General features: G+C 37.1%; 1 protein-coding gene across 5 annotated transcripts in view; it reads right to left on the bottom strand.

Annotated features, from left to right (window-relative positions):
* Positions 1 to 563: 563 nt before the first annotated feature.
* The window catches only part of gria1a (glutamate receptor, ionotropic, AMPA 1a), a 75,785-nt gene continuing 48,412 nt past the window's right edge, over positions 564 to 27,936 (bottom strand). Inside the window, exons 12-16 of one of the 5 annotated variants that reach the window (XM_082177972.1) lie at positions 15,646 to 15,844; positions 14,507 to 14,754; positions 9,219 to 9,333; positions 6,649 to 6,783; positions 564 to 3,026 (exon numbers count right to left, since the gene is read on the bottom strand). In XM_082177972.1, coding sequence (XP_082034098.1) covers positions 2,859 to 3,026; positions 6,649 to 6,783; positions 9,219 to 9,333; positions 14,507 to 14,754; positions 15,646 to 15,844 — 865 coding nt within the window. In that variant the 3' untranslated portion in view covers positions 564 to 2,858. Of the gene's footprint in view, positions 3,027 to 6,532; positions 6,784 to 9,218; positions 9,334 to 9,796; positions 9,940 to 14,506; positions 14,755 to 15,645; positions 15,845 to 27,936 lie in introns of those variants that run through there. The other 4 variants (XM_082177971.1, XR_014208152.1, XM_082177973.1 and 1 more) reach the window with 4 other exon arrangements.

Here is a 27,936-nt window from a genome sequence, read left to right as displayed (position 1 = left end):
CGATAATGTAGCTGCAGTGCGGTTTAGATTTCTGTAAGATGCCTTGATGAGACTTTTAATGCGATGTATGGCATCACACCAAACTAAAAATGAGGGGAAAAAACACCTGTTTCTTTATTCCATATTTTGTTAACATCTCCATAATGAGAGCCATGAGGCATCCCAATTAACTCCTTCCGTTATTTCTGCAGGGGAGCTCAAATTGACAAAGATTAAATAATTAATAATTCCTAAAATGAATAGGTTTGAGGCAACATGTGCCAACTGGTTAAACATCAGTGATTATGTGTGGAATGCACCTGTAGGTAATTAAAATACTCTACAGTGAGTCAAGCTCTAGAGATCAGTGGGAAATACATTAAACACCAATTTTTCACAGATGGCCACTTATCAAGTAAAACATTTATAATCACCCTGCTTTTAAGCAATCATTATTCATATAAAATAGCAATAAATATTTTTCTAATTTGAATACATAAAAAAAATATCACACCTAATGCACAAGTAGCCTATTACGACTAAAAATATATGGATAAAATGTAATTTATTTCCCATTGTTGAAAAGCCCAGACTCTTGATGATTGTGGTTAGAAAAGTTTTATTCATTATTGATTGAATGTATTTTCCAGTAAAATTTCAACCACATCTCTCCTGTATGATAAAAAACAAAACAGAACAAAATAAATCATTAAGATCCCAAATAAAATGCTAAAGTTTGTGAAAAAGTCAAGAAGTAGGTGAGCATGAAGAACACATTTTGCATTAAAATACCCCCAAAATAAGAAGTATCAACACTGTTATAGCAGAAACACAAAGACTCTCAAAGACCAGGTTTCTCAGTGAGAATATCCGTCATTAGAATATGCTTCAGCAATGTGTAAAACACCAGTTCAATTAACTCTTCAAAATCTCACAGCGGTATAAATGGTAAATGTCTCACTTTAACTTTACAAATCTTTTACTGCTTATAAAATACTGCTTTCACACGAGGCCATAAAGGACTGCAGTGCTCTGTGCCTAATAAAACACGTCAAGAAAATGGAAAGAAAAAGCCAGAGAAATACAAGTTTCGATGGCCACACAGTGTGTCATGTTTTCGCGGTACAATGGCAGTGTGCAGGGGAAGGCTGAATAGGTAGAGCTGGAAGCCATGTTCTGAAAGCCTGCAGTGATGAAGCCAAGAGCCCTGAAAGGTCAGCTTGACCCCAGAAGCCGATCAATGATACCTCCACAAACATCATCTCATGAGGAGCCTTGTTGCACAGTGTGTCTATAAGACAGAACAGCCTATGTTTGGATCTTGTAGCTGATCTGCTTTTTTTCCCCTTTTGTTTGTTCTATTAACAGAAAACAACTTAAAAGGATAGTTCACCCAAAAAAAAAACTGTCATCATTTATTCACCCTCATGTTGTTCCAAACCTGCATAACTTCCTTCTGCGAATATCAATGTTTTTGTTAATACAATGAAAGTCAATGGGGTCCAAAGTGTTTTTTTCTTCTTCAAAGAATTTGTGTGTTCCACAGAGGAAAATGTCATATGAGTGTCATTTAGAACCACATGAGGGTGAGTAAATGATGATAATTTAAATTTTTGGGTGAACTATCACTTTAGGCCCACATACATTTATTTACAAATTTTGCACTGATTGAGGGGGGCAAATTGTTGAATGGATTTTAAATTAATTAAAGTCACACTTTTAGCATTATCAAATTAGCCAAATATGACAGGGGATATGTAAAAAACTCAACGATGGGCATTTGGATTTGGTGGAAATCTCTGGATATTCCACGCAGGCCTAATTGTAGGTGAACGAATCATTAGCAAAGTATCATAATAAGTCCCTTTTTGTTACAGCACCACCATTCAAGAATAATTTCTCATAATGCATACTCAATGGCTTCACCTTAATGAGACTCAGTGGTTTGTGTTGGGGACAAACTAGCTTATTTGCCCATAACTGAGGTCAAATTTTTCCTCCTTCCTGGGAGACCTCACAATGAAGTGGCAATCAAAACATGTGGCGACTCGCTCCCAGGTCTCCGATGAGGTATGGTGCCTGAAACGAGGCGTAGCAGCTATGCAAGGTCCATGAGGTGGGAAATCACAGAGCAAGATTATCAACAAGTTCATTTCAGCTATGTTCTACCAATCGACAACAAATCAAATTTATCCCTCACTCAGTTTCAGATTTACATCAGAGTATTTACACTATCGACAGGTCGTTAAATGAGCTGATATGTTTCTTCAATATGCAGTGATGGAGAGAAATAAGCAAAGTTGTTTACAGGGCACTGGATCCATCTTAATGAGTAAGATCTTGCTCATTAGCTTACTTTAACTCTTTTCTAGTAAGTATAAGGTAAAGGAACTTACAAGAAATGCTGTATTTGTCATATCATAGAACACATCTGTGCAAAAATAACCAAACATCTCTGTGAGCTAATCCTTGTAAAGAAAATCAAGTTAGAGACAACATTGCCGAACACTGATATGAACTAAAATATTGCACACTCAGACAGAAGTAAACAGGTTTATAATATTGGCACAGCGCGAGTGTCGAATCAGACACGTGACTTCTCTTTTTTGTTTTTTTTAATTCATGACATAAACGAACACTTTCCCCCCCAAAAGTGTCCCACAGGCTTGTTATTGCAGCACATTTCCCCCCTTTTTTAAAATGTTTCGTCTTTCTTTAGAAAATAGTTTTATTGGTGGCTATTCACTGAGAAGAGTTTTCGAGTGCATTTTGGCAGTACGGTGCGTCTGTTGCGGGCGGGCAGACAGACATAGGGGCAGACGGCAGGTGAACGGGAGGTCCGTGCGTTACATGTGACGCGTGCCGCTCCGTCAAGATGGTCACATGCCAGAGGCTCCCAGGCCCATGCTGGCCGCGTGGCTCATGCACGGCAGCGTCTGCACAGCTTTGGGGAAGTCATGTGTGACGATCCGCCCGTTCTCCCCACCGCTACCATTCCCACTCATCCTGGTCAGCGTGGAGCAGCGCATGGCGTCGTTGATGGATTGCTGGGATGGAGATACAACAGCGTTAGACAGGAAAATGGAAATGTTTGAAAGATGCTCAATTTTAGTAGGATGATGATTTAAGCATCTGCCTAATGGAGTATGCACATAAAATGTTTTGTCATGTGATGACTGGATAATTAGTTAGACAACATTTGTGAGGTCTATGCCAACAGATTTCCATCTTTTGGGTTTCCTGACATAATTGATCAGCATGATGGCCTGGAGGGCGCGACACAACGCTTTTAGCAAAGCAAAAAGATGAAACACTAATGAAACTTTTCTTATAATTATGCATTTCAGGAAACAATCCAATATTAGCCATATTGCTATAATAAATAACAATAGTAGCACTCTATTCCACTTGAAAACCTTTCAATTCACAACATACTATAGGCTCATTGAAAAAATGTACATCTACATACATTTTTGCAAAACTCATACCTATACATACTATTTACTTCTGTTAAAATGAACCCCAGACAGCAACATAAGGGGCTTTCGCACCGGAGGAACCTTTTCAAAGTTCCTAGAACTATTGGCGGAAGAACCCGGATTTTGGCGTGAACTAGGAACGATTTTAGTGATCCTTTTGGAGGAACTACTTTAGCTCCTACTTCAGAGTAGGGTCTAATCCAGCACTAGGAACTACCAGTGACTTTAGTATACGCTGATTGGCCGAACCCACGCGAAACACCAGCACCCGCCATTTAAAAAAAAAAGCTGTGTAAACTCACAGATTATAGCCTATATTTACTCCAGAAACTAACTCTACGAACATGGAAAATAGTGATAGATGGGCCTCTTAACCTTTACACTAAAGAGATCATCCAACGCAACTTTGAGGGGACCAAGCAAGTCATGAATATGTATTTCGGCTCAGCTAGCAACACTGGACATCAACCACACTGCATATGCTAATACCTTTTCATATATTGTCTACTTTCTATGTATAACAGTTATGTCTAATAACGTATTAGAAAGGACTGTTAGACAGATCATAAACTAATGAACAAGGAGAATGCAAGCACTGTGTGGCTCTGGCTGGCCGGCATTCTCAGCGCCATCAAAATAAAGGTCTGCCGCGCTGTCGAAATAAAAGTCACAACAACAAGCACGGCTTACGTCACTTCAGAGTTCTTACTGGCGGTGCGAATGCAACCAGGAAAACGTTCCTAAGGGAACCACCCTGGTGGCTAGTTCCTAGAACTAAGTTCCTAGAACCACTTGGTGCGAAAGCCCCTTTAGTGTCGGCCCAGATCCGGCCCACATCTGGGCCGTGTGGAATCCATGTGTACCAGATGTGAGCCGGATCTGGACCGACACTATGTTGCTGTCTGGGACAATACTGGCAGTAAAACCACTTTTATTCCTTTTTAAACACATTATACAGTGGCAGATTATCGATTAATGTTATGAACTCAAAACACTTTTTACCAAAGTGCATGATTTGTAAACTAATATTGTTTTATGTTTGCATCACATAATGAGCTCCATATGGTTTTTTGAAGGTAATAAACTGGCTTGGTCGCTCACCTGGTACAGCATTGCTCTTGCGATGCGGAGCACTCGGGTACGAGTCCCGTGAAACAATAAAAGAGCTCAAAGACATGTAGAAGCAAGATAAAATGACATGGTTGCTTCAGCAAATGCGATTTTATCTCTCGTTTGCTATTGTTAACACTATCGGTTAGGTTTAGTATAGGTGCCATGCTATTTTCAAATGCGATAGACCATTAACCTTTTAGCATCATAATAAAACATGGCCAGATTAACATTCATCTGTTTCGAACAAAACTGAATGCGTTTTTAGCGCTACTCACTGGACATTTCACTTTGAAAGTGTTGCAAAATGTGCAAGCAGCGACTTAATATCATTTTACAGAAATGTTGCCACAGGCACGTTGTTTCCCATGAGCCTGTGTTGCAATTCCATGCTGTGCTACATATAACTGTACTGGGCACTCTGTTCAAAATGATGTTCAATATGTGAACGACCCTTATTTGCATTAAAGATGTGTTGTGGGCTAATGCTGTTGTGTTGTCAATTTTTAATTGCTTTGCTGCTGTCGTTGCATTGTGCCCCCAAGGACCACCGTATTTAGGCCCTCAAAACCAAAGCTGACACTGTAAAGCATCTCTGACTTGTGGGTAGACAATAAACAGTCTTGATAGGCGTGTAACACGAGCTTAATTTGCTACGGTGGTGGGGAAGTGAGAAATGTCATCGCTTTATGGCTGCTGTAGTGAAGAGCAATCCGCTATTGTAGTCACAGCCAGTGGGCCTGAAACCAAGGCTAATGATGTGTCCCTTTAAATCGCGTTTTTCCAATCTAGGAATGATTTCATTGCCCTACACTTCAACGCGTTGGGGGATGAAGCTATACGCCTGATGCAGACTAATTAGTTTGCCCATAATGACTCAGATTCCAGCTCGCCTAATATGAAAAATGGACAGCTGTGAAATGTGACTCCTGTCAATTGAATTAACAAAGCAAATCTATATTAATCTGTGCTATTATAGCATTACACGAGTGTGTAATACCCAGCTAAACTTGCTACAAATCCTACTTTGGGTAATTGCCTGTCATAAAGATACTTATTACAAAAATCACACTGAGGTATCTGTATATTCAACGAGTTACGTTCAGCAAGGACCCTTTTTTTTTTTTTTTTTTTTTAATGGTGCTTCTCTGATTTGTCAGTTTGGCCTGAATAAAATAAATTATTACCTGATAGATACTTTTAATCAACTATGCATTAGCAAAAGTACATTAGGTAAGATCTGACTTGGGTCTTAATGTATGAAGGCGCACACAAGCTGAATGAAGCATAATCATAAATCTAGACGGACTATTTTCGGAGTCATGATGGAAAACAGAGACCTGCAGTGTCTCCGGGGAACACTTGCTCTGTTTCATGAATGAACAGAGACACGATGCATATAAACAAAGCTCTAGTCTATGGACAGAGAGGCTAGCAGCCAACGGGAAACTGAGGGGAGCAGGAAATAGAGGGAGATAAAGAGATAAAGAGAGATTAGATTAGATTAGAAGTATTAAATAGGGCTGTCAAGATAAATGTTGTCTGCATGTTTGTATACGCCAACAATTAAAAATAAATTATAAAAAAACAAATAAATTAAACATAACTAAAAACTTTTTTTTTTTTATTAAAATTAGGTAAAAAAAATCCAATTAAATAAGAATGAATAAAATAGAGATATTTCCCAGCAAATATAAATATATGCAATTAATTTTGATTAATATTATTAAATAATCAGAAAATTTTAAAGAATTATAAATTACTTTATCAAATTTTTTTTTGACAGCCTTAGTTTTAAAACAACAGTGTAAGAGAAACAGAAAAAGAAGAGGTTGTGGAAAAAAGAATGATATTGAAAGTGGGCAGCAGAAGCTTTGATTCTGGTGACGGTTAGATGGGGGGCAGCTTAGGCTGCTATGTGGGCAGAATGTGGCCTAGTTTTCCGCGGTACTTGAGGTTCCTACCCCAGAGTGCTTTATATCTTAACAGTGTCGGGACCGTACAGGCCGTAACTCTGCAGCTCAGTGTAGCTGCTGTCTAAGGCGGTGCAGTGAAAGGCCTGAGTGGCCCGCGCAGACACCTTCATTCTGCGGGACTCTGTTCTGGACTTGTAGCAGAACTCCACCAGGGCCACCAGCATGGCCAGGCCCAGACCACCGATCAGAATGTAGAAGACCCCAGCCACATTGCTGAGGCTAAGAGCACTGGTCTTGTCCTACAGGAGAAGGAACAGCGTCTTAGATGAGAGTTACTGTATTACACCGTTAACAAATTCACATGGACAAAGACAATACAAGCATTCCTGTAAATTACATATACACTTTTATGCATTCATCACCAAACATCTAAACATAGACATTGAATATAAAAGCTAAAATCAGAACTGTCTAAAACAATGTTGCAAGTTTGCTTAAAATGTTTCCTGCTCAGACATAACCTGAGTATATAATCAGTAAAGATTTAGTTTCTGTTTTGACTGTTGAACTGTTATCTTGCATTATTGCTAAATGATATTCATAAATCAATAATAATATTAATTATGAAACATCCTATTATATTAGTAACTAATATAAATATATTATTATATTAAAATAAATACTATTATAATATTAACTAGTAAATAATTCAATAAATGTTAATACTATTGATGTTAATATGATATAAACAACATAACTAATAATAATTATATAACAAATAATAACTGTTAAATTATACATAAATCTTAAAACATGGCACAAATTGTCATTAAGGCCTTAGGAACATGCATTCATGCAGTAACACAGGCAAGTCTGTGTTCACCTTTGATTAATTTAATAATTATTTATTTATCCCACTAGTTAGCATCTCCATAAATTACAATCTTTTAAAACACATACACACAGTATAACATCTGCAAATGTTTATATTAGTGGTTGGCACCCATGCAGCCCAGGCCATGAATCTAAGGAGATTTGGATATGTAGCTGTTCAAAGGTGATATATTTCCTTTATAAGGACAATAACAATCTAAGGAGCTTAACTGGTGTGGAACCGGTTCTCTAAGAAAGGCAGGAAACACTTTACAATAAGGTTTCATTAGTTAACTAACATGAACTAACTATGATCAATACATTTTTTACAGTATTTAATAATCTTTGTTAATGTTAATGTTAGTAAATAAAAAATACAGCTTGTTCATTGTCATGTTAATTCACAGTGCATTAAGTAATGTAAACAAATACAACTTTTGATTTTAATAATGTATTAGTAAATGTTGAAATTAACATTAACAAAGATTAATAAATGTTGTAGAAGTGCAGTTCCTTATTAGTTCACGTTAACTAATGTAGCTAACTAATGTTAACTAATGAAACCTTATTGTAAAGTGTTACCGAAAGGCAATCTAAGGGAGGTGTGATGTGGTGTGTGTGTGTGTGTGCCATGCAGGTGGGTTTGGTGCGGTGGGGGTGTGTGGCGGCCGGGGCCTATGACAGCACAGACAGCTGTCCACTGGGTTTGCATCCAAATACATGCACACTCCAAGGGCAGACAGAAGGAAGAACACAGAGGCTGAGAACCACAAGGGGGCTTGACTCTTACGGATGATCAGAGTCTCTCTCCAGAGCTCCATTCAGACCACCGGGCTATTTTAAACAAAGTGTGTGTATGTGTGTGTATCATACAGTGAGTCATCCAGTCTATAACAATGGCCTTTTCACCTCACGACTCCAGGAGCTAGACATACTATTACTTACAATTGAATTAATAATATAAAAATCATATTAAATATTATAATTTTGAAATACAACATTTCCCTGACTTATTCAAAAAAATGGGAAGAAACCTGTCAGCATAAAAAAAGGAATATGCTTACAATTTTATCTAATTTATTTAATCTTAGAATGTAAGTTATTACATATACACAAATTTGTCATTTCTGACAGGACAAAAATAATGGTCGGAAATGTTCGGAATTGCACACTAACATACTACTCTTAAAACATCTTCATTATCACTGTTTTTACTGTATTTTTGAACAAATAAATGCAGCCTTGGAGCGTAAGAGACTTCTTTAAAATAATTTTTCATTCTTTCCAACACCAATCTTTTGATCGGTAATGGATAACATTGTAGGGTGCAAACTGCAATACCACAAAGAAATGCACACAACTTGACTTTCCATTTCCAGTGTGATGAATGAACAAGAAAAAAATAAGCTGTTTTTGATATTTTTTTACCTGACTGTCAAAAGGTAAGATGCTTTTACACAAAATCTAATTAAAAATGCAAAATGGCAGTGTCTACTACCAAACTGGTAACTGGACACCAGTCACATGCATAAGGAAGAGGACACAATTTTGTATACTTCAGACCTAGCATGTCTACGTCTTTGCTTGCTAGTTTAAACCTGTAAATCAGTAAGTAGTATATAAATATTCTACTCCGAACACAAGTGTTTTAAAAGTCATTGAAAATACCAGCAGTTTCAAATCATGCATAAAATATTTTCAAAAGCCTTTTAATTTGCCCTCTGCCAGCCCAAATGAAAGAATACAACTCTGGAGAGAGAGTAAGAGCCGCCCATGTCCAGATTCCTTACTGAACCTTCTGAAAGGGTTCTGGGAAGGCTAAACTGAGGGGAACAGAGCAGGACCAAATGTGTGAACTGACCTTTCTTCCGGAGTCCTTGCTTCCACACTCCCCCTTATCGTACCACCATTTGTTTTTCAGTTTGTCTAAGACGGCTTGCTCACTGAGTTTCAACACCGCTAGGTTAACTGGGATTCTTCAACCAGGGAAATAACATAAATAACATTATCCATGTTATTTTATGTTATTCAGCACACATTAAACATATACCCATCAATATCAACTCAACTGTTGTGTGTGTTTTTTTATTTTTTTTATTGACTGCACACATATCAGAAACATGTTGGTAGTTCATTGTAAAAGTGATATGGGTTAATACTCCATCTAGCGATGCTTCCTTGCTCCCTGCTGCAAGATGTGCATTATTATATCACTTTGGGTAACCGGCAGACCGCAAACACTCCATCTGGAATAACTTAAATGTGGTTGGCTATTATTGACTACATGCCATGATATGCCATAATTTGATCAAAACTTTACTTGCTATTAATCAAACAAAATTAGCTAGAAGTAAGCTCAATTTAGATCATATTGTTTTCGTCTAGAGTGTTTGGTCGGCGTGAGTTGCCGGTTACCCCCCATGGTAGTGGTGGTTTTACCCGTTGGGTTTGTCACATTGGGGCTGACCTTGGAATCACCTCCTCCGCTGCCACACTCTCCCTTGTCGTACCACCATTTGTTTTTCAATTTGTCCAACAGGCCTTGTTCATTCAGTTTTAACACTGCCAGGTTTACTGGGTTTCTTGAAACGATAATGAAATAATATTTTGGTCAGTGTCAGCCCAGATAAACCATTTCAGAGACAGTGTGATGGGAGAACAGACTCAAACTGGTTTGAACACAACAGCCACTGCTCTATGTAGGTTGAAATGTTAAATGCATGGCAATTGCAGTGGTTTTGCCCTGAGTCTGTATATAAAGTATGTTAACATGTGTTTTAATGGAGAACAATGCTTTTGTTAGTGGCCTTTGAGAAAGACAGGTTTTATAAAGCACAAGAATAAGACTTCTTCAGACAGAGGAGAAGAAAAAAGATGTCCTTAGATTTCCTTGGTTTTTGCTGTCTGCATTTTGTTCTTCCCTTTTAGGGAATTGTAACAATGTGAATCTAAAACAACAGACTAAAGACATTAGGCAAATTCTTAAAGTGATAGTTGATCCAAAATTACAATTCTGTCATCATTTCTCACCCTCAGACCAAACTGTTTCTATCCTTTTCTTTCTTTTTTTTCTGTTGAAAACAGTGAAAGTGAATTCCAGTGAAAGTGAATGGTGACCAAGGGCTGTCAAACTATAAAAACAACAAAAAAGGGGCCATAACAGTGGTTACAGTGTATATATTTGTGAGTAATATATATGTACACAGTATGTGTGTAATATATATATTATATTGTGTATATATATATATATATATTGCCCGGCCAAAAAAAAGAAAGTCGCTGTTTGGATATAAATAGGCAAATACTTAAGAGTCTATGACTGGATTATTATTGCTGTGATTATTATGTTTCTAGCATGTTATATGTTTGGCAACAGTTATTTTAACCCTAATTGATGGAGTGTGTAGCTTTTCATTTCTTAAACAACCATGTAGGAAGACACATCATGGCTCAAATGTCAAGATTCATCAGGCTCAAATTGTCAAAGAATGTTTGGGAGGGAGCATGAAGAATCATTTTCACATATAAATTGGCACCTCTGAGTCCTTAAATTCATTGAAAGACTTTGGGATGTGCTACAGTAGACTTTATAGAGTGCTTGATTCTTGCATTGTCAATACAAGATCTTGACCAAAAATTGATGCACCTCTTGATGGAAATAGCATCACAATATTTATTTCAATCAAAAGGTGCATACATTTTTGGTCAAGATCTTGTTACTACGATTTTGGAAAACTGACTGGCTAGCTCATTTCACAAACAATGCAATGCACCATATTTTAAAATACACAAATGTAAAGTAAATATAAGATTTGAGAGCTGCAGGAGATACATTTATAAGTATGGACTACTTTTATGGTGCTTTTTGTCATTTTTGGAGCTGGGTCACCATTCACTTTCATGGTTTGGAAAGGAGCAGCATGAACATTCTGCTAATCTTCTCTTTCTGTGTTTCATAGTAGCAAGACCATTATACATAACATGACAGAGTAGATGATGATAAAAATAGAATTTTTGATTTTAACCCCCCGCCCCCCATGACTGATATCAGGAACCACATCTGAAGCGTGTGTCTCTCTTTTAATCTTCTGCTTCATCCTCAGGTCTTAAACACCCCTTACAGTTCAAAGGCACAAATATACATCTCCTCACGACCCACAGAATCGGCTGGCCGATCTGCATTGTGAGCAAATGTCGTCTGCAGCTCTGCCTGTATAGGGAGTGATTCTTTGGCTTGATAAAACCCAGGAATTCTTTCTAATCCCAGAAGTACCAGAAAGAAAGAAGTCAGAGAGTGTCTCAGGAATGAGAAACAAAAATCTACATTCAGTTTGATGAGCATTTGCTTCAGGAGGTGGCAGTGCTTTGGGTGAGATGATTTCATTGACTAAACTCAAAGAATGGCACAGATGAATAGAGATAAAAGGGCGCACACATCAATCTTTAGGGCTGTCACATCTTGACTAAAACAAACCGATTTAAGGTGTCAGTTTGAGATAAGACAAGGAAAATGGGGAACAGCTGTCAAAATGCACCAAAACAACTGATTATTCCATCAGTCAGTAAACCTATAAAACACAGTTAACCTATAAAACACAAAGTGAAGTACAAGGTAAAACAAGTTCAAAAGATCAATTAACATCTTTGTTATGAAATTGATAATTAAAGCAAGATGAGACTAGCAGACCATAACATATAAAATAGTAAGGTGTAAAAATGATCCCTATTAAAGCCTTTGATCAGAATAATTCAGTCGCAATGTTGCATTTGAAAATTATGATTTTTTATTCATTGTTTCTTCTAACTACATTTTAAAAATTATGTAAGCAATTTTAAATATTTGTCCATTTGAAAAGTGATTTTTAATTAAAATCTCAATGAAAAAGTCATTGCATTTTTTGCAGATTAGAGGATTCATTTGAATGAATAAAAAATTAAAAAAGATTTATAGACGTAAAAAAACAAAAACAGTTTTTGCACCTAACAAGATCTGATCACAATGGAACTTTGTTTCCGCTACTGAATAAAAAATACAAAAAGGTAATTGTGACTTTTTATGTCACAATTCTGCCTTTTTTTCTCAGAATTGCGTGATATAAACTTGCAATACAAGTTATAAAGTCAGAATTGCGAGATAAAAAGTCACAATTATCTAAATTGTTTTATTCTGTGGCGTAAAGAAGCTTCCATAGATCTGTGCCAGATGTCTATACATAATACAATTGGTTGACTGTAAATAAAGCCATAAAATGCTAAATTCAGTAAAGATACACAGGAGCATTATTACATTTTGACAACTGCACCACATGGTTAGTTCAGCAAATCACAAAAAATCTAAATGCTCAATTCAGTGTTTATTGATTTTAACAGAGAGAGCAAAATCTCCCATTGTCTTTCACATGTTGAAATAATGCAGTAGGTTCCCATATAGAATCTACCGGCTCATGTAAATGCGTCAGTAAGGGAGTTGCTCTCTCTCAAAATCAGATATACACCGCACAGCTGGTAACTCAACAGACAGAGAAACACATTTATGAATCCATTTCTGAGCCTCTTTCACTCTTGCTGTCAATGTAATGGCAAGCTAGTATTACATTTAATTCGAGTCCTGCTCTATGTGGCAAGATGGAAGTAATTTACATCTTGTATCTGATGTCTCTCTCTTTCCCACTCCATCCACCCTCTATGTTCGCTTTGCTATAAGGTGACCCAAAAAATGTCTGTACAATTGCTATGAGGTCGTTTCCCCAAGGAGCTTATCTTATTAGAGAGAGATGGAGTTATTGAGGTTATTTCAACAGCTCCAAATTGCCCTTGCGAGGCCCTTTGCACTGCAATGAATGTAATATCATGTGGGCCATGGTGTATTAGTCAGATGGGTACATTCAAGCACAATAAATGTGACGTTAATGATGGTGGTGTACAATTGAAATAACAACTGTTCACCTTATATTGCAGAGAATATAAAAGAAACATGTTAATGTCGACATTCATCTTTAGAAGTGGCTTGCATAAGAATAACAACTGATTGCCCAATTTCTTTCATGTACAAGTCACTCAGTGAGAATAGAGCTTTCGTAATTCGGAATGAAGGAGAGAAACTGAAATTAGCATCCAGTAGACCTATAGCTTCAAAGTGCCTGTCGTGAATAATGTCTGTGGTGTCTCAATGGGCTCTGCCGAGCGGCGCTGCTGTTTAATGAAAGGACGGCGAACACACGTGTTTCCTAAAGAGCTTCTGAAGAGGGCGCGTCATTTTCCTGCCGTTTCTTATGCAAGCACTTCTGGTGGAGTGTGTTGAAAACCCCTTGAGGCAACATGAGGTAGAGGCGGGATTTTGAACAGCTCCACACACATATGTACACCCACACAACAGGATGTTCTGTTATAGCAGAGGCTGCTTAGCACAGTACTTCTACCCTCGCCCTTGGTGCAAATGATCATGTATGACGTCATTAAAAAGTCCTTCAAAAGAGAAAGTGAAGAATTCACTGAAGCCACACCAATTTGGTAAAAACCTCCACCTTATTCACAAACCACCTGGAATCCAGGCACTAAATGTGCATTTTTTGGGTTTGTTTTTTTGCGCTGTGCCGTAAGTATTAAATGAAGTCACTGACATTCTGAGCACAACCCTGTTGTTTTGCTATGAATGTGTCTTGTTTGCAAAACTCAAACTCATCAAATGATGGAGAACAGCACATATAGTTCCACATATAGATTAGGCAGTGTACTCAAGCACACTTGGCATTTTAAAGAGCTGATTTAGGTGCCTGGACTGCAGTGAGGGAGTGATGCTATACCGTTTCAGTAAAGTATAGCAGATTGCATTAGTTTGCTGAGTCCATCATAATCTATTCAGAACTGGCTTGCAAAATTGGGAATGGCAACATGCAAATATCTTTTTTTTTATTTGGCTATGTTTGTGCTATGAAATGATTGGCATACTTATTTGAATGAATTCCCATCTCTTTTCTCTTTTGTTTTTTATTTAACTAGTAGATGATGTAAATTTAGATGTAAAAGTTAGCTAAGGTGAGCATTACCCATTTAGTACTGTTTCCAGCCTCTACCACAACTGAACCACCATCTGAAGTTATTTTCATAATGGTCAAATACAGTCAGCATACAGTGGACAGCTGGCTTTACCTGAGAGCTGATCCTTTGGGGGTGGCGATGCCATAGCCTTTGGAGTCCAGGTTCCCTCCGACCTTCATAGTGTCACAGGGTTTGCGCTGCTCGATGTACTCGTTCATGGTAGACTCCAGCAGATAGGCATACTTCCCCTTGGACTTCCTCACCCGTATAACTCCTTCATCTGTGGTTTTCACAAACACTGAGGGGTCTGCTGATTTCATATAGGACCACATCTTCTCAAAGACCGCAATCTTTGACCTCTAAAAGAGGAAAGAAAGTGAAATATTACGCATTTGCACTCTGTAAAAAGTGGTAACGTGTTTTGCACTTGCTTTACAATTGTTTTGAATTACCTCTAATGTAATATAGCTGTTTGTGAATGTAAAAATCAACAAAGTTTCAAAGATCAAAGTGCATGATGAAATGGAGTTATCGTTTCCCAAAAGAACTAACCGATTCTGAACTGCCTGAAAGAGTCTAGCCTTACTTCCTAAACAAATCTACATAGGTTTGTAGCAAATTAGCATAATGCCAGTCTATGATCTTCAATGAGCCGCTCTCAAACACTGCAGTTGTAGCTGAGGTCTGAAAGTGTGTTGTCAACATGTTGAGAAGACGCTTTTTTATGCGCTGCGCTGCAAAAGCAAGTCCACGTTGCATGCATTTCAAAAGGATGAGGACTCAGGCTCATATAGATATGAAAAAACTGATGCTAGCATTACTGTTCGTATCATTGTGTATTGAAGTGCTGAGGAAGCCTCTGGAGCTGAAGTTCAGTTATGGTAATGGTCATTTCACTACGCGCTGTGAGTAGTAGACCAATCACAACATACTGGGCCATCTGACCAATCAGAACAGCGTAGGCTCTTGGAAAGGAGGGGTTTAGGGAGACTGAATCTTCAAACTGACCGTTTTCAGACTCTTTGAGAAATGAGGTGATGCGCAATGTAAATTGTATATGTGTTTTTTGATCTTGGATGCATGTAAAACTCTTGTAGGGCACCTCCAAAACAAAATTAGGAACCTTTAAAATAGCATGATAGGGCCACTTTAAATTTCAGTTAAGCTGAATAATATCTTTGACTTAAATAAAAAAAATGAGGTTAACATTTTTTAGATTAACATTTCCCCTCATTCATGGCACCACTCACCCTAAAAAACTCCTTGGTGGAGCCGGCGTCTAGAGTCCCATAAGCAATCTCAGTCTGTTTGGCCAGATCCTCTGCACTCTCGATGGGGGACACCATCCTCTCCACTGTGAGAAAAGCAGCTAGGTTGGCTGTGTATGAGGAGATGATGATTAAAGTGAAGAACCACCACACACCACCCACGATACGGCCAGAGAGAGACCTGTGGAAACATACACGTATATGTGAATGCAAATATCCTCAATAACTTTTAGTACACTTGAAATGCCATTTTTAAAATGTGTCTTTGTATTATAAAACTAAAAAAACAAACCAATTATTTTAGAGAAACATAACAAAACACACAATTGGTTTCAAATTATAATAATTATTTTTTTTGGACAATTTCTTGTTCTCAGATGTTAGTGTAACATGGCCATAGTTAATGTAAATATTTAGCGAATTTAAAAATGAATATACAATTTTCAAACTGTACATAATGCTGTGGTGCCTAAATTCACTTCTAACATTTAAAATGATTGATTTTAAAGTGTTTTATTTTTAATTGACAATACCATTCAAAAGTTTGGGGTCAGTAAATTCTTTTTGAATGTTTTTGAAAGAAGTCACTTATGCTCACCAAGGCTGCATTTATTTAATAAAAAATACAGTAAAAACAGTAATATTGTCAAATATTATTACAATTTAAAATATCTGTTTTCTGTTTTCATATATCAGTGATATCAACTTTGATAAAACTTGAATGGTAGTGCACATAGACAAAACATTGCAGAAAATTACATCAGTCATGATCAGTTATCAGTCAACAAGAACATAATTATCGGTTTATGAGTATCAGACAGAATTTCACTCAGGAACTGAATACTTTGTATCTGTGCTGCTAAATAATTCAGAGAAACTAATGGAAATCACATGCTCAAATGGAGATCCATTATGAGTTTATCAAGTGTACCCATTCAAAAAATCTCATTTCTGTGGAGCACTGAACATTTTCTTAATCCTAACTGCATTACAAATACTGGCCGGCATGTACTGTAGCTTCTCAATGCACACGTTGATGCTTACAGTGGTCGGTGGTCTAGTCTGTTTGATACACTGCTCTCTGACTCCACTCAGCTATAAACTCTTAGTGAAATGTGCTGAAACGAGATAAGGACCATCACAATACAACTCACCAGCAGCGCATTAATCTCACGTTTAGAAAGTTGCCAGTATGTTAAAGTAATACATGCATGTTAATTGTCAGGGATTAATGGTGATGAGAACACTCAGCCGCTGCCATTGTAATTGCACTTAAACCAATAATAATAAGATGAATAATAATAAGAATAAACCCGGAAAACAACAATTTGTTCAAATTTGTCTAAGCAGTACACAACAAGACACGGTGTGTGAAAAAAGTTACAGGGGAAATAGCAGTTTGATGTGTGGTGGAACAGGAAAAGCTGCTTTGATAAAAACACAAACAAAAACAAATGCACGGTTTAATCGTTTAAGCTGTGAGGGAGGCGAAACCCATCGTGATGAAAGGCTGTCAAGATTGCAAGAAGCAGAAATATAAAGGCAAGATCCTGTGAACCCTTTGAATCTGCAGAGATTGTCAAAAGGGCAACCAAAAATATATTTAAGAGAAAGAGCATAACGGATATTTGATTTTATTCTTTAAAGGCTGGACTGAGATATCTCAAATTCAATATATATATTCAAGATATATCAAATTCCAATTTTACATGGTAAAAAAAAAAAAGGAAAAACAACTTCACCCCTGGCTAGATCCTGGCCAGAACACTGTGACAAGAATATTTTTAAAGCATCTCTTAGTTCCTGCCAGATCTTTGGGGGTGGTCTCTAATCCCATAGCCTGAATGAAGCTCAGACAGGCATATGAGATCAGTGTAATGTCTCTGAGGGAGTTCTAAATGGTCTACCTGCAGGACTAGAAGGCATAAACTGAGTTCCTGGCAGCCTGGCGGCATAATCTTCTCTCTCTGCTGGAGTAAAGAGTGGGGTTAACTGTCTACATGGTGAATCCACCTTGATGGGTGATAGCCAGGAGACACTGAAAAATGTTGGTGTAGGATTTCATTTGAAAAAGTTTTTACAAATCTTAAAATAACAAAAGCAAGCAACACATTGAATTAAATGTGACATTTTGAAATAGAAAAACTTAAATAGCATTTGCTTCCAATAATCTTTATTTAGAACTTTAAAAAAATCATTTTGTTTTACAGTGTAGCTAACAGGTCTATAGAGTGCAACTAGGGATGCACCGAAATGAAAATTCTGGGCCGAAGCCGAAACCGAAACCAAAAAAAAAAAAAGTTTCTTATTATTTTAAAATAATTTGATTATTATTAGACTTTTAAATTAAATGCAATAATTTTACTGAATCTGAATAATAAAAGATGAAAAAAAACCTACAAGCCAATAAAACAAAATAACCACACTTTTATTTAAAGTAACAAAGTAATTAGGGATTTAATATCAATATATTATTCTTCATTCAGTTCTATGCAACATACTCAGATTTAACAGATTTATTTCTTGACTAATTATCAAAATAAAGTATAGTCCTATAAAACTATTATTATCAGAGCATGTGAGCAGATAGCAGGGAGTGGATCAGTGAACGAGAGGGTAGCGTCATGTTACCAGGGTTGTCCAGCACTGCTATACACACCATGTTACAGCACAGGGCTATTGCAAACAGAAACAAGTCTACTACAGAGAAATTTCATGTCCGCACGTTATTTGAGCAGACTTCCCCTCATTCTTTTCCTGTGAGCGTGATCAGTACATGAGTGGAGCATTTGGGCCGTGAGCGACAGAGCAGAGCGCACTACGCTCACACACGGAGCAGAAAATTGAGCAGAGCACAAAAAAAACCTTGATTTTGAACGATAACTTATAAACCTTTAAAAACAGACTTACTGAGAGCAACGAGGTGCTTAATATATGGAATTTGCTTCTGCTGAAGCCGTCAGTCTGCATTATTTCATCTTATATTTTTACAATATTTGTGTTTAACAGTGAAATTCCTGATGAAATATTAAAGGTAACTCTCGCCAAAATTGAACCTAGGCTCTTTTTGTTAATCTACCCGAGTCAAACTTTCCTGTAAAGGCATAATTAGAATGGAAACGGCACATTTAATATTGACCGTATTTTCGTTTTTAGGTCAAAATGCCTTTTGAATGGGAGTGCATGGGGCACTTCTATAATAGCATCAAAATCGCTATTTTGTCTTATTGTTGTTTTGTCGTTAGTGAAAATCAATATTGACCTTCAATTTTGGTGAGACTTACCCTTTAATGGTGCTGTACAGGAAATTACACCAATCAGAGAGTCAAAAAAAGCAACATGCTCCAAAATAGCTCTTTAGCTCCGCCCACTCCCATGAAGCACTGTGAAAGTCATAATCAAGTCAAACTCCCATATGCCTTAAAAATACTATAGGTATATGCATACTTTGCAATAAACTTAAAATATATTGTTTATACATTTAAAACTAGCCTACTAATTTATGTTGATTAGATTTCTCCATCGATGGCATATGCTGTTCGCAATGCTTCATGGGATTTTAGTTCTTTTCCTCACTAAAACCGTTAAGTACACAGTCTTGTACCTTTGTCGTTTTGTCCTATTTCCAAAATATGTTTTGCTTCAAATCAAACTTTTGTTGTGATTCACTTCATAGCTGATTGGCTTGGTTCATGGCTTAGTATTACTCTTTTAACAAAGACTATTTTAAAATCCCAATGAAAAAAAAAAAAAAAAATGAAAAAAACTTCCGGAACCAGGAAGTTTGGTACCTTTGGTACCTTTGCTTACCTTTGTTAAGGTAAAAAAAATAAAAATACGAGATTCTTACTCATGTCTATATTTCATTTCCGTGTTCTCTCATTGCGTGAAATGTGTACAAATCCAGCTGTGTACAGAAAGCTATGTAAGCACCTACTCACTGTAGGATGGGAAATTTATTTGCTGAATGCTTTAGTACACAGCAGTATTATAATATAATGATGGTGGTAAATCAATACCAGGCTACACCGTAAAAATGATTCACGACAGGACTTGCCGAAGTGTGTTGAGTTAGTGCTAAACTGGTCTCATGAAGATGCTGATGTGTTGTGTCTGCTGTTTATTCAGCTTTATAATTCATATTAGCTAATTACCATTAAATACGCTATACATATTCTGACAAATACACAGCATGCTATATTTACAACACCAAGTAGCGATATTTAAATGTGAAGGCATACTGAAGTACATTTATTTGTGGAAATAAAATGGATGACTCAATACTAAGGGATGCCTTTGATTAGTAATGTCAGCATTGCAGTCACCATATTGTGATTTTAATAACAGCTTGATTATTGAAACACTGCAGAATGCTGCACACAGCAAATGTGAACCATCTTAACACTTACTTTGCATGGAAAAAATATGAACTAAAATAAAATATATATATGATGAAAAACTATAAATTAAAAAATTTAATAAACATAAGAAATATTTCCTTGGCAGCTAAGTAAAAAAAAGTTTAAGTACTAAAATTACTAAAACCAAAACTGAAAGAAAAATAAAGTAAAAAAAAAAGAAAAAAAAAAAAAGAATAAAAGGCACAATCAAATTACTAAAACTTAAACTAAAATGAAAAAGAAAAAAAGCTAATTCCAAATAATAATAAATACTATAATAATAAATAATACAAAAAATAACACTAACTATATACTATTGTATGTTATATATTGTTTAAATGATAGTTAATTAATGCTTATAACTAATACATTTTCAATTATTCATATTTAAATGCATTTCAAAATATTTCGAATATTTTTTTCCCCTTCTTGATTTACACAAGCACATTTATACTGAGATTCAGGGACCCACAGTTTTTTTTTTGTTTTTTGTTTTTTGCAATAACCATTATATTTATATATAAAGAGCTTTGTTTTGGAAGGAAAAAAAGTAGCCTGCGGTGTAAAACAACAGCTTTAAGCTCAAGCGGAAGCCTTTTCCAATCGGCTGTATCAGAATTTAATAAGTGCTAATCCTTATAGCTAGTGCCCACTTCAAGTATGTGCACTTTAAGCAAATCTTTTAATCACCTAATATGCATGAGCCAAGCTAATAACATGTATGTTTCCCACCCAGTTTTCAGATAATTCCTACACCCCTGAAAACATCAGTGGGCTGTGGAAAAAAGTCAAACTCTGCAAATATACCACAGGCAAAATGTGCTCAGGAGGCTCGGGCACCAGAAATCTGAAGCTGGCAGAGGGAAATGCAGCTCAGTGCTCTGATGTTGTTTGACAGCTTTTGCCGGGCGCCGTTTGAGCGGTGTGAAGCTGACACACTGATCTCATTCCTGGTCACATGTCAGAATCTCTCCGTGCTTAAATCCAAGCAGCCGCTCCCTCTTCCTCACGAGGTCAGTATTTACACTCTGCATGTATGGAATGAGATGATTATGCAAATGCCGTTTACTGCAAACGACTGCAATTAAATGAGAGAAAACTGTGGGTGATTTCCCTAATGTCTGCATAATATGTACATTGCAGAGCACATGTATGTGACTCGGTATGTAGAGATATGAAACTGCTGTGTTTTATTTGTGCACTTTTAATTTCATAAATCTCACAGATCATTATAAAACACGCTTGGCTCAGAGTCTCTTATTTAGATGGATGTGTAAGTGTCTTATGAAATCCACTGCTGAGATATAACTGCCCTCCTGTGTTATATAAATGATAGCCATAATCTTCTGCACTGCCCTGTTCAAGATAACTTACTACTGAAGGTGGCCGGGATATTTGTGGCTATTGACTCTCCCTGCAACAGCATACACACACACCTAGAACCAGCATTAGTTACAATATGCACCTAAAAGCACAAATCACCCCCTGATAAATCATGAAAACCAATGAAAGCCATACATTCTTATGCAAATATGACTTTACAGACACTAATAGGGCACATAAACCCGGTTAAAATACACATGGCTTTCTATAGTGGGGACGTTTCATTGACATGCCAGCTAATTACATTTTCAATACCGAAACCTCCGTCACATAAACCTTTTTGCATTTGACTGTTTGACTGAGCTCTCACTGTTTCACTGTTCTTCCATCATTGTGGGGACATTTGGTCCCTATAATGTAGGCTAAACCTGCCTCTCCCCCACACACACAAGCGGATGGTGGTACTCAGTCAGCAGTGCTCTCACACTGTGAGCTGTGCCACTCCAGAGGAAACACCCATGTCTTTCAGCGTTGCCATGGCAGCGCTCTCTTCTCTCCAAACAGGCGGCTGAGATGGGTTTTGTCACTGAGCAGCTTTCTGTCCACACTGAACCGACTGAAACCCGTCTACAGCCAGCATGCTTCTGTGCAGCTCGGAGAAGCCCACTGTTTGTCCGCTGCAGGTTTTCTCTTTTTATCTGACATTGAATTGAATATCTCTACCCATCTGACTCTGAGTCCCACACAGAAATGCCTTTCTCCTGGGGAGGATGTAAAGCAGATGACAGAACCATATATCTAAAATGTCTAATGTCTGGAACACATTGTACGATTTTGGGCTGTCCCAGACGAAAGATGACCAATCGTGGCGATTTCTGTGGTTGTGGTTCCTAAACGGTGGTCCTACGTCATACAGTGAGAAAGGTTCAAAGACGGTCGTTGTCACGGTCTTGCGACCAAAGACAGCCTGCGATCATTTTCTGATACAGAAATTTAGCATGATCATCTCACAGTGTGTTTGCTGCTACGATCTGCGTATGATCTACTGACCAGCCAATAAAAATGCAACATGAAATGGCATATTAATCAACGCGTTAAAACGTAAAAATACTTACCAAGCTCCATTTGCAAATCTGGCATGCAAAACTGTCCTCTTATGCCTAGACATGACCGCGTCCATATTCTCTTTCACTTCCTCCTCTTTTTTCAGCGCACATAAATTGCCAAAGTGTGATTCATCTTGCTCTATTTGTTTACCACTAGCGCAACGTTACGTTTTATTCTTCTATACTAACTTATGTCGTAGCCTACTATTCAATAGGTGTCATCATCGTAAAGTCTAATTGCTGTATATGTCGTCCAAGATCCACGTCATGTGATTTGTAATGATCTTATAGGATTGTCGAAATCGCACAGTCTGTAGCAGGCATAACACCATTCAACAGAGGACCGATATTTTGGTAACTCTGAACCATGTAATTAAAGGTCCCGTTCTTCGTGATCCCATGATTCAAACTTTAGTTAGTGTGTAATGTTGTTGTTCGAGTATAAATAATATCTGTAAAATTCTAAAGCTCAAAGTTCAATGCCAAGCGAGATATTTTATTTAACAGAAGTCGCCTACATCGAACGGCTCGTTTGGACTACATCCCTCTACTTCCTTCTTTAATTACGTCACTAGAACAGTTTTTTGACTAACCTCCGCCCACAGGAATGCTCCCTCAACTCTACCGAAATTCGTTTATGTACTTGCGCACTTCTTATAACTTACTGTGTTTACTCAGCTCTTACGGTGATTTTCTGAAGTAAAACTGACGCTTCATATTTTGTGTGATGTACAATAAACTTTATTAAACTCATCAGTATATGTTTGATCATCATTCTGACCTGGTCCGAAACAGCAGACTTGTAGGCTGTTAATAAATAATGGATACATTCAAGCAAATGACTAATACGTTATAATAACCGTAATTAAACTACTAAACTATACCTGTTCCATCTCTATACAGCACTCTGACTCTGTAGGCATTATTGTCCGACTCGAAATGAACACCGTTACTGAGAGTTTCTGATATTATCATCATTCCGTCATTCCGTGAGATGAAATTGTCCTGAGAGACTGAGCGCGAGCTCATGAAGCTCCGCCCCCTGGGTCGTCCAGCAGCAGCTTATTTGCATTTAAAGGGCACATACTAAAACAGCGCGTTTTTCTGAGCACCAAAAAATGACAATTTAAACATGCTGTAAAAAATGATCTGTTGGGTATTTTGAGCTGAAACTTCACATACACACTCTGGGGACATCAGAGACTTATTTTACATCTTGTGAAAAGGGGCATAATACGGGACCTTTAAGTAAGTAAATAAATAAATAGACAGTGTTGTGCGCATTATAAGTCTAAGGTTTATGTTTTAGTCTGTTTAGTTTCACTGGTTCTGTACTTTTCCTGTTTCCTGCTATTTGTATGTTGACCCAGTTTTGTAGTGTGTGTCTGTTAGTTCACCTGTTGTTTATTTAGTTTCCTTGTTTACCCCTGTGTATTTATACCCTGAGTTCTGTTTGTTCATTGTCCCGTGTCGTCTTTAGCTAAGTGGTTGTGTGTTTTCTCCCCGTGATATTCTCGTGTATTTCCGTTTTTTTGGGGGGGATTATTATATTAAAGACCGTTTGTGTTATCTTTGATCATCGTGCAAATTCATTACAGCCACAGTTTAGCGTGACAATAAGTAACGTGTATTACGTAATCAGATTACCTTTTTGATGTAAGAAGTAACGCATTACTTTATACTAAATGTACACATTGATTTTTGGGTTACTAAGTATTTTAAATTAAAGTTTTCTTTCTTCTCCAACGTAGTCACATGTGCACTCACGCGTATTTTTGAGGCATACTAATAATTATAATACGTATTCAGAATTATACCTTTAAAGAGTATAATCAAAACACAAAGCAAACAACACATGTTATGTGTGTAATCATAAAGAGAGTTAGTATTACAATGAATTTGTACAATTATTTAAATGATAAAATCATAATTTACTCACTCTCATGTTCCAAATCTGTTTTAATGTCTTTCTACTGTAGAACACAAAGTAGATAGGAAGCAGGAAGACAGTTGTTTCGGTGGAAATAAACAAACTGATGTGAGGAAGATCATGAGCACGCAAGTAAATATGCAGAACGCTGGACACTGACTCAGGCAGTTACTCTAAATATCTAATAAGCGATGTAACTCCTCAGAGGAAACGTAGAGAGAACTGCAAAACAAAGTCTAAGTGGAGTCCTCCAGGGACTGCTTCACTGAAGATAATTAAAAAGAAAACTGTTGCTGCTCCTGTTCTTATTGTATGTTCGTTCTCTCGCTTCAGGGGGCCTGTTGCATAACACATTAAGAAAAAACAAACCTCATAAAACTGTTATCTTCTCCCAAAAACATGTTTGACAGTATCTTTTCATTTATCCTGTAAGGATCTTTGACTGACGCAATAGGATTAACTAATAGCAGCACAAAGAAAGAAAGAAAGAAACGCATGTTGGCAAAGAATAGTTGCTTAACCCTCTACTGCATGAATTTTGATGACACATGATAAAAATTATTTCACATCATTTCCTGGCTCATTTGGGAACATTTTATTGATTTATTGAAAAATGTCCCTCCCCCAACCCCCCCCACCCCAAAATATTTTTTTGTTGCCTGAGGGCAACGTTATGCAACAATGGTAAAGAATCATAGAGAAAATGATCATTATACAATTCTCAGAGAGCAATACAAAAATAAAATAAAATATTAAAAAATGTCAAGAAATCATTTAAGTAAAAAGGGAAAAACACTTAAATAACTCTGACTGGCAATCCAATGGACGAGTCTGGGTTTGGCAGGAAAACGGTACTTGCCTGACTGCATTGTGCCAAGTGTAAAGTTTTGTAGAGGGGGGATTATGGTGTGGGGTTGTTTGGTGGAGGGGGGATTATGGTGTGGGGTTGTTTGGTGGAGGGGGGATTATGGTGTGGGGTTGTTTTTCAGGGGTTGGGCTTTGCCCCTTAGGTCCAGTGAAAGGAACTCCTAATGCTTTAGCATACCAAGACAATTTGGACAATTTCATGCTCCCAACTTTGTGGGAACAGTTTGTAGATGGCCCCTTTCTGTTCTAACATGACTGTGGATGCTGCACATTAGTGTCACTTTGGTGACTTTGGGTGTTCCTGTGCACCCAGGAACCCTACATCTTCCCTACTTGTAACACATTATTTGCCATTGTGAGGTATTGTCCAAGACATCCTTGAAAAGTACCCCTTATCGCATAACGTTGCCCTGAGGCAACAAAAAGAAAAACTGAATTTGTGAACATGCAAAATAAAAAGAAATTCACAAAACCTGCCAAAAGGCTTCTCTACACCTTCATACACACACACATATTTTTTATGTACAGTTCATGTCATTTTAAATATGATTACTAAAGCAAATAATCTTGCTTTCATCTCACACCATGTGCTCCTGTGACCATGTGTCAGAAAAGGACGTCCCGCCTTCAAATGGTGCTTGATAGTGACTCCCAAACCTTATTGGACTGTTCTTTGATACTTTTTCAAACATTCTAATTGGTTGCAATCATTTAAAGAAAAATGTACTGAACACAGGGCTTAAGAAAACTTTCCGTTGCCTGGGGGCAACGCTATGCAGTAGAGGGTTAAATGAAACATCAAGGAAACCAAACAAGTGCTTAAACTAAAATGACAAGCTGAATTTAAAACATCAATTTGTATTGCCAAACATGGTTAAAGTCAGACTGCAGGCCCAAATCCAATTTCTTTTTGCTCATAATGTCACTCAGATGTTTATTTTCTTATCAGCGTGAACAACACAAACCACGTGGAATCTGATCTTTTCCATTCTGATTTGGGCCACTTCCATACAGTATGTGGCTCTAGATCAGATACAGGTCCAATGCTTAGCAATGTGACCTCAGTCTAAACATGCATATGGGAATTCATGACAATAGAGTGTGCAGGTATGCAGGTTTTCGCCGCTGGTTCCTTCAAAAAAATTCTATGGGTTTTTATGATTTTTATTAAATACTAGATTATAGTTTTTTATGACTATAATATATGACTATAATTTGCCATTTTGTTCTATAACGTAAATTACACACATCCATAAGGAAAAGTGCAAATTTTGAAGCAGTTATGTTCATTTTTGAAAATGTATGTTTTTAATAAGTAGCCTAACTACATTAGACAGTTCGGGGTGTGAGTGTGCGCAGTGTACGCTGCAGACCGAAACATCAAAGTATCGTCAAGTTATGTTTTTCACAGTTTTTATTTCGCACAAAAAAACAAACAAAAAAAACCATAAAACCTCGAAAATTTCGACGGAACCAGCGGCGAATGAGTTTTCATACGTTCTGATGTCATGCACCACTCTATTCTGCGCTAAAGAGTCTCACTTTCAATTTTTTAACACAGTGGTAGTTCTGTAGTCACTCTGTAAATATGGGTGACAGTTGACAGTCGTAGTGGGCTATTGTATATATTTAAAATGCTGTTCCTACACTGCAAAAAAAAAAAAAAAAAAAAAATTTCACTTAGTATTTTTGTCTTGTTTACAGTCCAAATATCTAAAAATTCTTAAAGGGTAACTAAACCCCTGGTCAGAGCCTGACTCCACCCACTGGCAATATTTGAAAAATGCTGGAAAAGTAGGCAGAGCCCAGTGGAGAGGGGGCGTGCATCTGTGACATATCTCTCTGCAGGTAAGGGCGTGGTTAACTGGTACTCTCTGACGTCAGAGGGTACCACAACTTCCAATAGGAAAATTCAACTGCAGTAGCCACTGTTCAACCTGAAGAGGGCAGCACTCAGACGTTTTTACACCATATTTTGTAAAATTAAAACACTTTAAACACAAATGTCAAAAAAACTACTTGAATCAATGAACAGCACTAATAAAGCCCCATTCTTACAGATCATCAACTAAAAAAAGTTGGTTTAGGGTTTAGTTACCCTTAAAAATCAAGAAGCATTTACTAGACAAGTAAAATGACACAAATTATGATGTTACAAGTTATGATGACAAAAAAACAAAATTATCTGCCATTGGGGTAAGACAAATAATCTTGTTTGTGAGATTTATAATATTGAATTAAGATGATGTTTTTTACCCCACCGGCAGATAATTTTGTTTAATCAAAAACTCACTTAATTTTATTTATTTATTTCAGAAAACAAGACATAATAACTTATGCCACAAGACAAAAATACTAAGTAAGAAAAGTGCAGTTATTTTGCACTGTATGAACACATGCATCCGGAAAAAAAAAATGTGTCATGGTTGTTTCTTGAGCAACAAAGTTCTTAAGGATCATGTGACACTGAAGACTGTAGTTATGATGCTAAAAATTCCGTTTACCATCAAAGGAAAAAAATATTTTATGATATGACCGTTTTTCTTAATTCTGATGAAATAAACATAGCCTTGCTGAGCATATTATGCTTCTTTTAAAAACAAAACATCTTACTATTTATAATTGAGAAGAGAAGAGAAGAGAAGAG

The sequence above is a fragment of the Leuciscus leuciscus genome, assembly GCF_965113295.1.
Source record: "Leuciscus leuciscus genome assembly, chromosome: 8".
Taxonomy (NCBI): domain Eukaryota; kingdom Metazoa; phylum Chordata; class Actinopteri; order Cypriniformes; family Leuciscidae; genus Leuciscus; species Leuciscus leuciscus.
Note: the sequence above shows the minus strand (reverse complement) of the source record. Positions and strands in the feature narration are given on the sequence as shown.